Below are 16,984 nucleotides of genomic sequence, written 5' to 3'. Positions count from 1 at the left end.
ATCCATTTTTAAATAAGCAGCATAAAACCCTCCACAGACGTGTTACAAATTCCTTCTATAATGCCATACAATTTAAAAGATATATATTTTCTCCTGTTGTTTTTTTTCAACTGGGTTATCTGATGGTGAACTGGATAATGCATTGGTTAGAACACTGTCCTTTCATCCATCTTGAACCCATGTTATAATCCAGCCCACACTGATGGAATAGCACATTCTGAAGGTTGCAAGGTCACCCCCAAGTGAAATGAGCTTGTCCTGTCTGGTTCCACTTCACAATAAAAAAAACTGTCCATGATTTTGTACCAAATTGACAGCATCACTCGGAGAACACAAGAATGGCTGGTGAGAGAAATGGAAATGTCACGCAGATACAGTTGGTGATCTGCAAGACTGGGACTGAGAAATATGATTGGAACAGAGCAGAGCTAGCTTTACCATGTACTTGACCTACGATAAACCTCATGTGAAAATGCTGAACACAGATGCTAGGTTCAGAAAGTAGAAAATCATTCCATTCCTAGCATTGAAATCAGACATAAAAAGTTCACCTCTTTCAAAAGTAAAACAGTATTTAAATGGCTCAGTCTTTGTGTCTATTTGACATGTTTCAGTTGCAGATTAGTTGGATACCATTTCATTGCTTGTCAACTGTTTGAGATGTGTGTGATAAGGTGCTATATAAATAAAGTCTCCCTGTCTGAAAAAGTGATCACTTCCTATTCCTCTATAACTAAACACTGTTATGAAGTAGTTCTTCCTCTTAATAATAAATTAGTAATTTATTTTTAGTCCTCTTGCTGGCAATGATCTATTTGACAAATATCATTTATGTATTGAATGTGACTTTTATTCATAAAATTGTTGCATTCAACACAAAAAGCTGACTACACATAAAAATAAATCCAAAACAGATAACTCATAGTCAAACTCAATACATTTAGCAGTGATTAATTCAAAGCAATTTTAAAAAACAAAAGTGCTGTTCAGTATTTTCTCCTTTCATCTTCTCAAAGTACAAATTTTGAAAGAATAAAGTCCCATTAGCAGCAAATTTCAGTTTTTACCCAACATTCCCAACTGGACCCATGCTGAGACCGCCCTCAAGAGACCAAGATGCATCAGGTCAGTTGCAATCACTGACTTACGCTCAGCTGAAATCAGGAACAAACAGAGTCAGTGAGTTGCTGGTCTCAAAGAATAGAGATCGTCACCCATGAAGGAAAAGGCTGACAATCTTGAGGGGACATCAATTCGCCAAGACAGCAGCAGTCAAGTATGGCTGTGTACTTACCAGACACTGGTTCAGGGAATTAATGTCCACTCGAGATCAGCACCAAAGAAAGAACAAAAGGACAATGCTTTCAAAGTGTTCAATGGCACAGCTTTTCACTAACGTCAAATCAGTGTCTCTGTCTGACCCAGTAAGTCAGTCTCAACATGCTGGCAGAATTAAACTTCTGGCTAAACTGGTGGGACTGATTGTTTTTTTACATCTGTATGTAATATGTGGGGAAAGACAGACAGACAGGTAAAATGTGGTAAAGCAAAGGAAATGACCATTGAATCAAGGTCATTTGATCACATTATTTAACTTCAGAGCATGGCATAACCACTACATTCAGTATCATCTCATATCCGCTGTAAAAGTGTTATTCTCTTTTATACTGCTAAATGCATCTATAAAACTGAAACATACTTTGTTAGGACTCAAAATGTTATGTCTGCACCTAATATTTTTTTCTATGTAGCATTCTTGGTAGTCCCTGTGCTGTGATATTCTACCTAAATTTCAGTGACGAGTCCATTTCTTTTGTGAAACTGCTGCTATACATTTAAACACAATTCGTGCCATAAAGGCCTTTTGCATTGCAATCTATTTAATTGAATATAGAAACCAAACTGTTAATTTGCCAAATAAACAGAAAAGCAATTTTGATCATTAAAGAAAGAAGAATATACTTTCATTTATAGAGCACCTCATCACATTCTCAGGATGACCCAAAGCACTTAATAGCCGATAAATTATGTTTGAGTCGTTATTATATTGACAAGCACAGCAACCAATTTATGAATTGCAACTCACAAACAGCAAATAAATGAATGTCCAATTAATTTGTTGTTGAAGGAAAAATACTGTACAATGCATCAAAAGAACTTGCTGTTCTTCTTTGAATAGTGCAATGAGATCTTTCCTGCCCATCTGATCAAGCAGGCTGGGCTTTGGTTTAATGTCTCATTCGACAATGGCAGCTCTCTTTGTACTGCACTGAAATGCCAGCCAAGTTTGCGGTGGTGCTTGAACACAGATAGCAAGAGTGGCCAACTGATAACTTAAATAATATTTCAGATTTAAAACACTTTAATACTGGAGTGTTAAATTAGTTGCTGGAATTCAAAATATTTGCTGTTAGCTCTGGAATTTATATATATTTACACATAACTTCTGTTGGTTATTTTCCCTGAATTGCAACTCACATAAATCACTAATCAGTTAACCGGATCTTTTGTGTGTTTTTTTTGTGCTCATTATGTGCCGGGCAATGGTCCACTCCATTTTAAACATTCACTGTGAGCACGAAGTATTCCCAGATCAGCTAGAGCACGGTTGGATGCAGAGTAAAGTTCCCTTTGCGTTGCCCTCAAGCTCCCTTTCGTCTGCCTCCAACAAAATTCCTCAGCCCCGGGTGGAGTTGACCAGACAAATATAACAGTGATTTCAGCAGTCGGATGCCAGTCTGTGGGGTCCACTTGTTGTTTAAATATACTATACCTGATGTATATAACACCGAGTCATCCACATTAGTTACTATCTCACTGCTGAAGATTGTTCCCACTTTTGGGCAGGATTATATTTTTAAAAAGCAACTGATTTGTTAGCCACCTTAAAAGCCTCTTTCGCTTTCTACTACCATACTGTCTCTCATTAAGGTGTGTGCTGCTATTCTTAATTATCTTTTCAAATTAAGGACAGTACAAAGGGGTAATAATGACAGTTTAGAAAAAATATTACCCAGGCCCAACAGCCTTCTATTATTTATAGTTTACATGAATTTGTGCAGGCTTCAAGAAATGAAACTTCAAGCCTCGCCGAGTTTTGTTACCTACCTGCGTGCAAACAGCTGGTAGTCGTAGAGCCAGTTCGGCCATCTCGGGCAAAAGGGACTGCAGAAGGTGCTGTGTTTCAACTTCGTTTAAATCCTACAAATAAAGTTAATAAAAAATTTACGAACTTGTTGGAATAATTGAACCCCTGTCCTGTGCACCAGTACTGTAGTGCCCTGGGGCAAATAGTATTAAAGGCACGTTTTAATTAAAAGCATGCACATATCCATCACATAGTACATTACATTACCATCATAAACAATAAAATTATTGCCATGGAATTACACTAATACTGCGTGAACTAAGAGGTGTTAAAGGATTAGAAAGGGTAGTTAACTATTTTAAATAAAAACATCCTTACCATATTCCATGAAACTTGAAATAACTCATTATTTGTAAGGGCTACTAATGGTCTACTATACTTTCAAATAATGTTTCATTATTAAGATGATGATTTTTGACTGATAAAACTTCAACAGTACTCAATGCACCCAACACTGAACATTGGGGCTGCCAATCTGCACTTAATCTCTATGGGTTTACGTAGGACGTTTTTTTGCATTGTGAAACTGGCAAGCGGCCTGTGTGGGACCTCGAGCCCGCTGCGCAGCTGCTTAACAAGAACATTGGTGGGGCCAACAAAAATGATCAAAAGCAACAACCTAGGCTGCTCTCACACTAGTCCCAGACATTTGTTTCAGAGAGGGACACGTGAATATTTGAAAGCAGTTTGCAAACTCAACTGCACGAGATGATGCATGAGAGATAGAGACCCAGAGTGGGGAGAGTGAATAAAACAGTTTTTCCACAAAATTAAACAGAGTAAAGCTCACTTTCTTCAGACTAGTCCAAAACTTGTCAAAATAAATTACACCTGTCATATTATTTATGCATTTTAATACTGTACTACTATATATTACCCCAGTGATTGCAGTCAATAGCTTGTCACTCTTCAGCTATTAGTATCTGACAATTCTCAAACCAAAGAAACAAAGTTCTCGGCAACCACAGCTATACAAACATGACATTTGACCCAGCTGACCCATTTCTCACTACTACTGTCAACTCCTGATAAATGCCATGCGAGAAAAGGCAATCAGCCTTCAGCCTGTGGCCAAAAGATGCAGGCTGTCGTTGGCTAATAGTTTCTGCAGGACCGATTTCTGGCACCTGTCAGCAGCTTCTATATACTGCATGACACAGGCACTATCCCGCATAATCATTAATCCTCGGAATACTAAATCTCTCTCCTACTTTACAGGTTTGTCACTCGAAGTATGATAATGGCAACAGGCTCATCAATACAAAACTCACTCTGAATATTAAACAAAGCTTGATCAGGTAGAATGCATATTTCTTGTGTTATTCAAAGGGCAAAAGAGAACATCCTTTTGTTTTGCCCAAACCGAAAGATGTTCAACATACTCCACTTTTCAAAACAGAATCATTACAAATCTGCTTCAGTGTTGCACAGATACAGCAATCCTCGTTTCTTTACAAAGTTAACAGAATTGAGAAACTAGAAGAAAAGCCTCAGTACAAAGTTCTTGCATACAATAATACTTGGGTTATAGCCAAATAAATAAGAATAAGGAAGTGGCCATCTCTGTATTAAATCTGAAACAAAAATATTCAGAGCTCTGACTTGCACAAGTATTGATTTACAGAGATATTGGCTAGGACATGTCAGAGCAATCAATCACTGAGTAATTTCATCACGGCTGGCTCACAGGATGTTGATTAAATGGAGGCAGCGAAGACATGCAAATGGCTTGATTTAGTTGGAGGACGGCAACTTCCTGGGCAGACAGCCTTGACTAGCAATTTAGTAAAGTGAACATTTATATTGCCACAAAGAGGCTTGACTAAATACTGTCATAACTAATGACTGCTTGTCACTATAAAACTGTTCTAGTGTGGGTAATGAATGAGTACCCCTGACGGGACTAGATGAGAAGGCGCTGAGGCAGCAGACCTAGCAGGTTTAAATCAAACCCTGACAACGTATCAAATCAAGTAAACCAAGACCTGTCACATGACCATGGACATTTCCATACATCACAAAGGAGAAGCAGTAATCAAGTAAAAAAGGCAGTTTTAATACCAGTGTGTACATAAAGGTGCAGATTTACAGTATTTTATTTATCCACACCGATAAGCTGACATGGTTGAGTTACTTTGACAGCCATTGACAATGGACTGAATGAAGCTCTTTGAACTGTTAAGTTCTACATATTTCAAGTCAAATTTGTAATCAGGTATGCCCCAAGTAAACGCTATTCCGAAGAAGCAGCTCCACTGAAAATAAACTTGTCAGTCCTTGACCCTCCGTTTATCTTGTGGACTGCAAATCAACATCTGAATTTTAGCTGAACCATCTCTTTCCTTTCGCTGAGGAGCAAAGCTGACAAGCGTATTTAAAAAATGTATTGTTATCATTCATCTTTTTCTACTGAGAGCCAAAACCATCACTAAAGAGACAGCATTTCTTTGTGACAACTCCCCAGACTGCTTCGTAATTCAATATCAAAACTGAGACTGACACTGGACACCTTTCTCAAAAAGGTTAAAATGTTCCTTTAGAGAAAAAGAGAAACCATAAGATTTCATTTATTAACTTTCAATTTGTATTTCAAAACACATAGTTATTGCTTTCAAGAACTTAATGACCAACCGTAGTTGACAGCTGTTTTACACAAATAATATGTTTGAAGACCAACATATAAATTTAATTTTCAACATCAACCAATTTGGTGCAAGTTCCTAACAATTCTGATTTATTTTGCACAGCACATAAGAGACTCATTAAGATCAATTCTTATTCAGAAAGGTTCACCTGAAGCAAGATTGACATTTGTGTCACTTGATTTTAGCCATACTGAGGAAAATAAATAAAAAGCTGCCACAGAAGCTTTTTACTGTCTTAAGATTTTCTCAGTAAGTGCTATACTGTGGCGCATCTTCAAATGTGTGCTTATGAAGTATATAAGGGAAGGTTTCCTCTGTGCACCAGGGGTAGCAAAATCATAACCATGCATTATGATTTCACCATACCTAGTGCATAATGGAAATATTCCTCCATCGTCGCATTGTTACTGAGCGTTAGGGCAAAACATATTCCCCCAAAGATTAAATAGCTTAAATGGCACAGTACAGCCAGTACAGCAGAATTTCCCTTGGTAAAGCAAATCACATGTAAGAGTAGCAGTGAACTGAGCATATCCTTGTTATCCCCATCTCCTGTGGAAAGCAGGAAAAGTATATTTTTGGCACAGGAACATCCCTGAACAAAGAATAGTTGAAATTGGAGAGAATTTGGGGGTATCAGATGCAGAGTATAATTACAGAACCAACGTTTTTGTCAAAAAAGTACCGACATTTGAAGTAATAATAAATCTGCATTATATTAATTTGCGATTGCACACTAAAGTACAAAACTATTCATAATTCAAGAAATTGAAAAACAATAAGATTGTGCCAAACAGGCCATCAATACAAGAGTCAGTGGGGCCAAAATTCAGGCATGCCAGAAAGCTGGCGTATCTACGAATTTTTTTACCTGTTTTTATCGCCGAGTGCAATGAGGCAGCCTTCCGAGCGATTTTCTGCACTTTGAACTTTTTTTAGCGTCGGACCGGAAGTCGGTCATAATGTGGGGCGGAAGTGAGGCGGTAAGTTCTGGTAAGGGGCGGAAGTTGGGGCGGCATTGAGTCTCCGCCGCTTTCACTCGGCGGCGGAGCGGTGCTGACGTCACTGCGTCTCTCCCCTCTGTTAAAGGGGAGAGATTTGCCGATTATTTATCTTCGACCACTGGGACACCGGGGAGGGTTTCAGCCGGGCCAGCGGTCTGGCACCCAAGAGGGTGTACCAGGCTGCCAGATGGTGGCCCGGCCGAACCCGGGGCAATAATTGGCCGTCCGATCGGGAAGTTGGCCGGCAAAAATAAAAACATGGCAGCCGCGACAGTGCGCCCTCCCCTTGAAGGGTCGCCGCGCTGCTATGTCGCACACACACACACAGAACAAGGTGCACTGACAGAAAAAGCTGTCGGGGGAACCGCGCGGGGGAGCTAGGATTTATCAGGTAAATCTGTGGCGGAGTGTGCTGGAGGTGCAGAAGATCAGCGTGGCACACTTTGATGGCACGTTTGCAGCGGTCGGCAGCAGCGGGGCGGAAGTGAGGACAGGCCAAAAAATCCCCGAGCTGAATTTGGGTCGGGGCGGCCCATCAACTGCATCGCGGCGGTCACTCAACCCTGAATTTCGGCCCCATATGTCTATTCTTAAAAATACATAGATATGAGAAATTTGTGTACGTTTTTCATCAAAAAAAAACAGGTGTTGTATGATGTCAAATGATTTTGTTGCAGAATTCCCTCCATGAGCAACTAACTTTTTAAAACTTCTGCTATCGGTATTTAATCACACATCGAGTCTTGCTCACCCATCAACACTGTCCTCGCTGACCTACATTGGCTCCCGGTCCCTAAGATTTAAAGTTCTCATTCTTGTGTTTCAATTCCTCCTTACCTCTAACCTCCTCATTACTGCCTACCCCCGCCCAAATTCTCCATTCCACTGGCCTTTTGTTCATCCACCTCTCCCTTTGTTCCATGATTGACAGCCTGCCTTCAGACTGCCGAGGCCTTGAGAGTTGGAATTCCCTCAGTCTTTCTTCCTCACTCTTCACTTTTAAGACCCTCCTTAAAACCCATCTCCAACAAAGCTTTGGTCACCTCTCAAACAGCTCCTACTTTGGCTTGTTCAATTATTTAAAATTATGTCTCTGAAGCATCTTGGAACTTTTCTCTTCATTAAAATAGTGATAAAAATTGTTGTTGAAACCTTCTTCTCCCTCAGTCTCTCTTAATATATCTTTTTTGTGTATGTTTCTATATGTCCCACTCGGTGTGCCCCTTTTCCTTTTTTAAAATGTTTTTATTAAGCTCTGATAGCCTCAGAAATCATCTTGGAATGAAGTCACAGCACTACTCTCAAGCTTAACCGTAAACCTGAAACTCCCTTCAGAAATGCACCACTCAAATTATAGATCACATCATCACTGTTGTCTTCATCGCAAGGAATACTGGAGTCAGAAGGCTGAGAGAGTTCAAGCCTCTCCAGGACTTAGAATCATAGAATCTTATAATATAGGAGGCCATTGGGCCCATCTTTCCTGTGCTGGCTCTTTGAGAGAGCTATCCAATTAGTCCCACTCTCATGCTTTTCCCCATTGCTCTGTAAATGTTTCCTTTTCAAGTATATATCCAATTCTCTTTTGAAAGTCACTACAGAATTTGCTTCCATCTGTTCAGTTAGAAACAGAGTTAACGTTTCAGGTTGACCTGAAACGTTAACTCTTTCTCTCTCCACAGATGCTGCCTAACCTGCTGAGTATTTCCAGCATTTTCTGTTTTTAGTGTGTTTTGGTGTGAAGCGTTTTGGATGGCCTATCATTTACTATGGAATCCAGCATTATATTGCTTTTACATCTGAAAAGGTTTGAAAAATGTATACTTTTAAATATTTTTCATTAAGACTGCTACCACAGTAGGAGAATGTGGCACACATTATGAATGTTAGTCTTCAGAATTTAAATTCAACAACATGCAAATAAATATAGTTTTCTACCATAACCCTAAAGTGCTTTTAGTTTCCCCTTCCATCTTTCCCATCTCCTACTTATTCAATGTAAAATGCTCTAAGATGCTCTCCTACATGTAAGTTGTTATTGACTAATCACATGTCCATGAAGAGATAATGTTAGGAATACTGGAGGTGAGTTACAATACCATATATATATTCCTACTAAGCCTGGTAATACTGATCAAGAAAGATACAGATCTTATTTGATGTCTGTGCCAAGTCAGCTAATATCAGCCCAAGCAAGATTTTGAGGTTTTATAATTGTCTTGGGCAAAAGGTTGATGAAGCATCAACCATATAAACTATAACTACAATATATTTCTTATTCTTCTACAACATAGTACAGTGTTCTTAACATAGAAAAATCTCTCAGGTTTTCACAGAGGCATGGTGAGAAATGGATGCAAACCTAGAGAGGTTACGAGACTCAAGGCTTCAGCATGAGTTTTAAGAGGGCAGTCGTAAACAGCAACAATTTACATTTATACAGCATCTGTAATGTGGAAAAGCATCCCAAAGTGCTTCACAGGGGCACAAGGGAAAAATAGACGCTTAGCCAAAGAAGGAGCTATTGCTGGCCACAAGCATTATCAATAGCTCGGACAAGCTATTGGTGACCAAAAGCTTTATCAAAGAGTTGAGTCTTAAGGAGGGTCTCAAAAGAGAAGGTGGCAGTTAAATGGAGAGGATTAGGGAGGGAGTTCCAAAGAATGGGACCAAGTCAACTAAAGGCATAGCTGATAAAGGGAGAAAGAAAATTAGATGCACAAGAGGATAGGAAGGAAAAGTTCAGGAGGGATTGCAAGTCTGGTGGAGGTCCCAGATGCAGGCATAAACGGGTCCTTTTCAGAATGGCAGGCGGTGGCTAGTGGGGTACCGCAAGGTTCAATACTGGGACTCCAGCTATTTACAATATACATTAATGATTTAGACAAAGGAATTGAATGTAATATCCAGAAGTTTGCAGATGACACTAAGCTGGGTGGCGGTGTGAGGAGGATGCTAAGAGGCTGCAGGGTGACTTGGATAGGTTAGATGAGTGGGCAAATGCAGTATAATGTAGGTAAATGTGAGGTTATCCACTTTGGTGGCAAAAACAGGAAGGCAGAATATTATCTGAATGGTGACAGATTAGGAAAAGGGGAGGTGCAATGAGACCTGGGTGTCATGGTACATCAGTCATTGAAAGTTGGCATGCAGGTACAGCAGGCGGTGAAGGCGGCAAATGGCATGTTGGCCTTCATAGCGAGAGGATGAGTATAGGAGCAGGGAGGTCTTACTGCAATTGTACAGGGCCTTGGTGAGGCCACACCTTGAATATTGTGTACAGTTTTGGTCTCCTAATCTGAGGAAGGACATTCTTGCTATTGAAGGACTGCAGCGAAGGTTCACCAGACTAATTCCCGGATGGCAGGACTGACATATGAAGAAAGACTGGATCGACTAGACTTATAGTCACTGGAATTTCGAAGAATGAAAGGGGATCTCATAGAAGCATATAAAATTCTGACGGGATTGGACAGGTTAGATGCAGGAAGAATGTTCCCAATGTTGGGAAAGTCTAGAACCAGGGGTCACAGTCCAAGGATAATGGGTAAGCCATTTAGGACCGAGATGAGGAGAAACTTCTTCACTCAGAGAATTGTGAACCTGTGGAATTCTCTACCATAGAAAGTTGTTGAAGCCAGTTCATTAGAGATATTCAAAAGGGAGTTAGATGTGGCCCTTACGGTTAAAGGGATCAAGGGGTATGGAGAGAAAGCCGGAATGGGGTACTAAAGTTACATGATCAGCCATGATCATATTGAATGGTGATGCAGGCCCAAAGGGCCGAATGGTCTACTCCTGCACCTATTTTCTATGTTTCTATCTGGGCATGTCTTTTCCTTATCATTATCACGGACCCTGTTGCTTGTTACTTTAAACAGAATAGGGCTTGGCTATGATGCTGTAAAGGTCAAATTGGGGAAAAATATTTCTGCTATTCAAGACCAACACTTTGAGATTGGTCCCTTTCATCACTTATGTACTGTAAACCAGGCTTTCTTTACTAATACAAATTAGATGTATTCATTAACTAGCAGATCTTTAAACAGCAGACATCAGGTGCAATACAGCTGACAAGATAGTGTTTTTTTTAATAGCTTGTCATTTAGATGAACTGTCAATCTCAACACCGCTCAGACTTCCTTCACCTACAGGCTCAACTCTGACAGGCCCAGCAGGAAATAATTAACTGCATCCTTTCCTGTCTTTATTTACTTACAGGGTAACAAACTCGACTGTGTTAACGTGATGCGAGACATCCACAACTGTCAACTTTGCCCCTGAATTATTCTGATGTCTTCTGATTAGAAACTGGAAGAGACTTTAAAGTGATAGCTGAACAAAAGTGCAACTATGATTTCTACATTTAATTATGCCACCGAATTATTTAGTTATAAACCTATTCTACAAAGTATTGAGTTTTTGCACACCATAACCACACTTCATTTCACAAAATATAATGGAAAACACGACAAGACGTACTCATTAAATCATCCTATTAAAAAACTGCCATATTCATCCCAATTACATTTGGCATTTTCTCTTTGTGAACATTTTGTTCAAATCTGAAGAAAACACATGAAACATAATTAACTTAGGTTCAATGGCATATACTTTATAAAAATGCAATTTTTGATAGATTTTTCTTCCCGAGTGCAATTTTAGATCTTCAAGTTTCACAGCCATTAAAGAATATTCCAAGATATCATTCATTATTTTTTGGGGAAATTCACTATTAAATTCTGCATTATCATTGTTAGTATTAAATATTATACAACAATTTTGAATCCCAGTTCAACAGTGTCAGTTTCAGGTACCTTACAATATATGTGGCTGCTAACAAAGAAAGAAAACATTCTGGCTGATGATGATGGCAAGTTGAAAACCTCAGGAGTCTGTCCCAGGAATGCCCGACTTGTCACACTGTTCAGTCATATAATGGATGGCACTGCTGGTAATATGAAAACATTTGCTGCTGATATGGGGCTAGACTTTCCACTTTGCTGTCTATCGCCCAAAAAATGGGCGACGGACCAGCGATGTACGATGTCTCAGCCTTACTGATCGCTGGGACATAGACCACTTTTTGGATTCTGATTTTCCACTCGGCGATAGGCCAGCGATGTGAAATGGGCGATGCGAAAGGTCGGCGATGTGACGATCGCCCATCGAACGACCAACGATGTGGAAGGCCAAAGCTTCCCTAGCAATGGCCTACTGCGCATGTGATTTTTTTTTACGTGACTGGTTTTCCCACGTTTCGGAAGGTCAGGGGTCATCCGCACATGCGCAGAAGGCACAGGGAGGAGCAGAGAGAGAGAGAGAGAGAGAGAGAGAGAGAGAGAGAGTGAGAGAGGATAGAGAGAGGTGGAAGGCAGAGACGAAAGAGTAGAGATAGAGAGCAGAGATCAACAGAAAAACTTTATAAAAGATTATAAAAGTTATATAAAATGTCGCAAACGCATCAAGAAGCTGAGGGGGAGAGGAAGAGGCGAAGCCCTTTAGTGATGAGGCCAATGAGGCCCTAGTTAACGAGGTCCATTCCAGTTAGGGCAAACTGACTCTGGGTGCACACGGGAAACCCCCACCCCGATTTTATAGAAAAATTTGGACAGAGATCGCTGCGGTGGTGTCCTCCACATCCCATGAGGCGAGGGGATTGGACCAGTGTTGGAAACGCTGGAATAGCTTGGTAGCTACAGCAAGAGTAAGTTGCATTTTATATTGTACTGATACAAATTTTAATTAGAATAATGAATCTCCTGTATTGAATTTAATTTGTCCAGTCATAAATGTTTTACATAAACTACATGTTAAGATCCGGACAGGGCTCTGAACCTGGGACTAGGTATGGGACAGTGTGGAGGAAATGTAACCCCATGCTGCAGCTGCCCTGGGAGTGTGGAGGGAGCTTTACTCTGTATGTAACTCCATGCTGTAGCTGCCCTGGGAGTGTGGAGGGAGCTTTACTCTTGCTGCTGCAGTATAAAGAGATGTATATGTGTCAAGATGTAGCATGTAACATTTTAAACTGTTGTGACTCCATGGTACTACCTAGTCAATTAGCTTATGCTATCCTCTTTTCTCGTTTGCAGAAGAAGATATCACTCAATAGGGCTGAGCAGAGGCGTATCGGGGGCAGGGGGGCCTCTGCTCAGCTTCAACTGCTGGCCGACCGGGAGGAGCGTGCAACCGTGCTCGTGGGCCACGAAACCAGTTCGGTCACCACCCGTGGTCTGGCGGAGCCCAGCTATGTGTCGCGTGAGTAATGTAATGTCCTGTAATTATAATGCAATATATAAATGTCATGTCATGCATGCAGCCTTTGTGCATAAGAGGCAGGAGATGCAGCCGCTACAGCTTTCTGGAGTAGTGAAATGTATTGATATGTAACGTCTCTCGTTAATGTGCACTGTTATGTTCTAATAAGCTCTGTAATAAGGTCATTTGTGTTCTTGTCATCCTGAGAGGCTGGTCGAGGTGCAACCAGCACCTGCACCACCACCTGCTGAAGAGCAGGAGGAGGAGCTGGAGAACATTCTGAGCACCACTGAGCTCGTGGAGGAAGAGGAGGAGCACCACCAGTAGCTGGGGGGGGGGGGGGGGGAAGAGATGAACCTGCGGCCATCTCAATGGAGATCGAAGAGGCACCTGGACCAAGCGGTGTGCAGCCGGCAACACCAAGACGCATCATATTGCGCACGCCGACCCCACAGAGCCCGGGTCAGCGAGGTCAGAAATCGCCTACCTCAGACAGGCAGGCAAAGTGCTTGATCTCCCTGTGCACGGAGACGGTCGCGAGCTTCCCCAGGGGTTCAATCAGTTCTCCTCTAACTTTTTCAATGTATCTGCTATGCAAATGGAGTTAGCACGGCAGACCCTGGAGGGGGAATCAGAGAACAGACCACCGCCACCAATGCCTTTCGGCATGCGCTGCTCGATGGACACGGCGCTGCACCCCAATGTGTCGTGTTGGGTCTAAGTTCAACCCCAAGCACTCAAGCCAGTGCGGAGGATACACTTCCTCTTGACTCGGAAGACAGCCAGCTTCGTCTTCCACTCCTACACGGCAGGAAGTCTTGCCGTCGCCTGCTGCACGCCAGCTTCGTCTCGGTCTGTGGGTCCAAAACGGGCGGGTGGTGTTAAAACACGGGGTGGTAAAGGGCCTGGAGGGAAACGTGGCCCACAGGTAGGGAGGGGGATTGTTTTTGCAATGTTAATGTTATGCAACCAATTAGAAATGAATCAGATCAAAGATAAGGTTAAGTAAATATTAAGATTTTCAATTAATGGCAGGAAGTAAAGAGGAGAAAAGCAAGGAGCAATTGTGCAAAATCTGTACTCAAGTGTAAATGGGTCAAGTACAGGCTATGATACAGCATAGCCTGTGAGTGGAACAAGCTTAAATGGCCTAAAATGGCCTTTTGCCATTCTATGATATTTTAAAACACTGATCTTTCATTTATTCGACATTCCACCTCAACACCCATCAAGCAAACCAAGCTTTGAAAGTCTCCTTTTGCAGCAGAGGTGAACCATGCCAAAAAAAACTCCTATTTAGGAGTCACGCTTGATCGCACACGGTCATATAGACAACATCTCCAGAACCTTGGGAAGAAACTAGAGAGTAGGGTCAACTTGATCCAGAAATTCGCTGAATCCAAATGGGGAGCAGATGCTCAAACCCTCCGTACGGCAGCACTCGCCCTGGTGTACTCTACAGTGGAGAACTGCTCTCTGGCATGGCTATAGAGTCCTCTTGTCAAATCCATTGATGTCCAGCTGAATTCTACTATGGAATTATCACCAGCACGCTTTTATCAATACCAATATCTTGGCTGCCCGTGCTTGCAAACATCGCACCACCACACCTACGGCGCAAGTATGCAGTTTCCAGAGAATACAACTGCTACACCAGCAAAGACATGCTGATCCAGGCGAACTTGAACAACCTACCACCAACCCTTCTCAAATCTAGGCCATTTTGGACTGTTGCCAAAGCCCTTCAGCAATCTCCCCTCTTCCTTGATGACTGATGGCAAAATGCTTGGAAGAACTGTGACATACGGAATGGATTCCTTATAGAGGACCCCACAGCATAACCTGAAGGATCAAACCTGCCTCGCAAACAGTGGACAACTATCAACCGCCTCAAAACTGGTCACGGCAGATGCTGCCACCTTCTCCATTGATGGAAGATTAATGCATCTCCATCATACGTCTGTGGAGCTCTTAATCAAATCGTGGACCACAGCATTGAGCACTGCCCTCAGAGAAAATGCGCAGGCAGCCTACAAGACATCCACGCTGTTACACCGGAAGCTTTGGCCTGGATATCTGACTTAAAATATTGACATTTGATTTGCTTTGCTATTGTACTATCAAACGAAAGATGATTTATTCCATAATTGACAAACAGAAACAGCTTTTCTCCAAATCACTGAGCACTAGGAAAGAAGAAAAAGCGGCGAGCTTATGCTAAACACCAGCGATTGCTATCTGTAACTGTCGCAACTCCTGCCCAATAACTGCAGCTGAGCGTTCTGTCACATCAATACCACTAAATAAAAAGCTGACAAAGAATAACTGAACGGTCATCTGTAAACAAATTATGAAACCACCCACTTAATAAAATTTGAACAAAGCGATAATATGCCTTTGTTTGCAGCTGCTGGTTTCATACCAGTATCTGTGGAATGCAATATGCAACTGGCAAACATGACCGTGCCTTGCCACAGGTCACACTGGGGCCAGTGATAATGGAGCAAGGTACATATCTGTTCAGATGGCTAATTCTAATGTTAGAGCAGTGGTTCAAAGCATTGGCTGGGAATTTTGAAATGCATCCTTGTACTAGAGCACTGCATACAGTTTTGGTCTCCGTATTTAAGGAAGGATATACTCGCATTGGATACAGTTCAGAAAAGGTTCACTAGGTTGATTCCGGAAATGAGGGAGTTGACTTATCAAGATAGGTTGAGTAGGTTGGGCCTGTACTCATTGGAGTTTAGAAGGATGAGAGGTGATCTTATCGAAACATACAAGATAATGAGGGGGCTCGACAAGGTGGATGTAGAGAGGATATTTCCATTCATAGGGGAAACTAAAACTAGGGGACATAGTCTCAGAATAGGGGGCCACCCATTTAAAACAGAGATGAGGAGGAACTTCCTCGCTCAGTGGGTTGTAAATCTGTGGATTTCTCTGCCCCAGAGAGCTGTGGAGGCTGTGTCATTGAATATATTTAAGGCGGAGATGGACAGACTTTTGAGCGACAAGGGAATAAAGGGTTATGGGGAGTGGGCAAGGAAGTGGAGCTGAGTCCATGATCATATTAAATGGCGGAGCAAGCTCGAGGGGCCAAATGGCCTACTCCTGCTCCTCTTTCTTATTTTCTTATGTTCTTATGGTCTACATAATACTGCCCCAAGCATGAACTGAAACTGATGGGAGACACCTCCTGGAGAAGCACTCCGAAATTCAGTCAGTGCCTGATCCACATTGGAGTGATTCGACTTTCATATCACTTCACATCCAAAACCGTCTTGAATCTAGGCAACTGCGGCAGTATAAAGGCCTCCATAAATTATTTACATAAAATCACCACCAAAATAAAACAATTAATTGGCACACAGTGCTTCATTCTTCCAGCATCATCCAACTGAAGATATCACAAGGACGATTACAAAACTAAAGTATTCTCTAGTTCTAACTCAGGGCAGAAGGAAAACTTGGACCAGCCCAAAACCTCACTACACAGCTAAAGTTTATTTAAATCTTTTAACCAATGAACATAAAACTCAAAACACATTTGTCAAAGCAATAGAACACCGCACAGGAACTCAAATATGTTTATTGCATGAATTACGAAGTATAGGTACAACCTCCGAAATCCGGAGACCTCGGGACCGAGGCCATTCCCGTTTTTGGAACAGAAATCTGATGTCCCGAATCCAGAAACGCCTGGGCCAAGGTTTGGGTATTTCCAGATTTCGGATCTTCTGGGCTTGAGCCTTGCAGGTGTGTAGTAAATAAGAATGTTGTTCGACTTTAACCCGAACGTTCCTCAATTTTTGGCAATCTGCAAGGACGTGTTATTTATCAAGTGGGATCCAAAATGTCAGCGATCGACTCTCTGGCTTCTTATGGCAGCGAAAGTGGGAACGACTCAGAAGGGGAGTGCGGAG

At 41.7% G+C, this 16,984-nt stretch overlaps 1 protein-coding gene across 5 annotated transcripts in view; it reads right to left on the bottom strand.

Moving 5' to 3' along the window:
- The window catches only part of parga (poly (ADP-ribose) glycohydrolase a), a 179,411-nt gene that overhangs the window by 93,872 nt on the left and 68,555 nt on the right, over positions 1–16,984 (bottom strand). For all 5 annotated transcript variants that reach the window (XM_070865649.1, XM_070865647.1, XM_070865648.1 and 2 more), the window contains one exon: positions 3,109–3,201. In XM_070865649.1, coding sequence (XP_070721750.1) covers positions 3,109–3,201 — 93 coding nt within the window. The remainder of the gene's footprint in view (positions 1–3,108; positions 3,202–16,984) is intronic.

The sequence above is a fragment of the Pristiophorus japonicus genome, chromosome 22 (genome assembly GCF_044704955.1).
Source record: "Pristiophorus japonicus isolate sPriJap1 chromosome 22, sPriJap1.hap1, whole genome shotgun sequence".
NCBI classification, from domain to species: Eukaryota; Metazoa; Chordata; class Chondrichthyes; family Pristiophoridae; genus Pristiophorus; species Pristiophorus japonicus.
The sequence above is the reverse complement of the archived record's forward strand: the minus strand, read 5'-3'. Positions and strand labels throughout refer to the sequence as shown.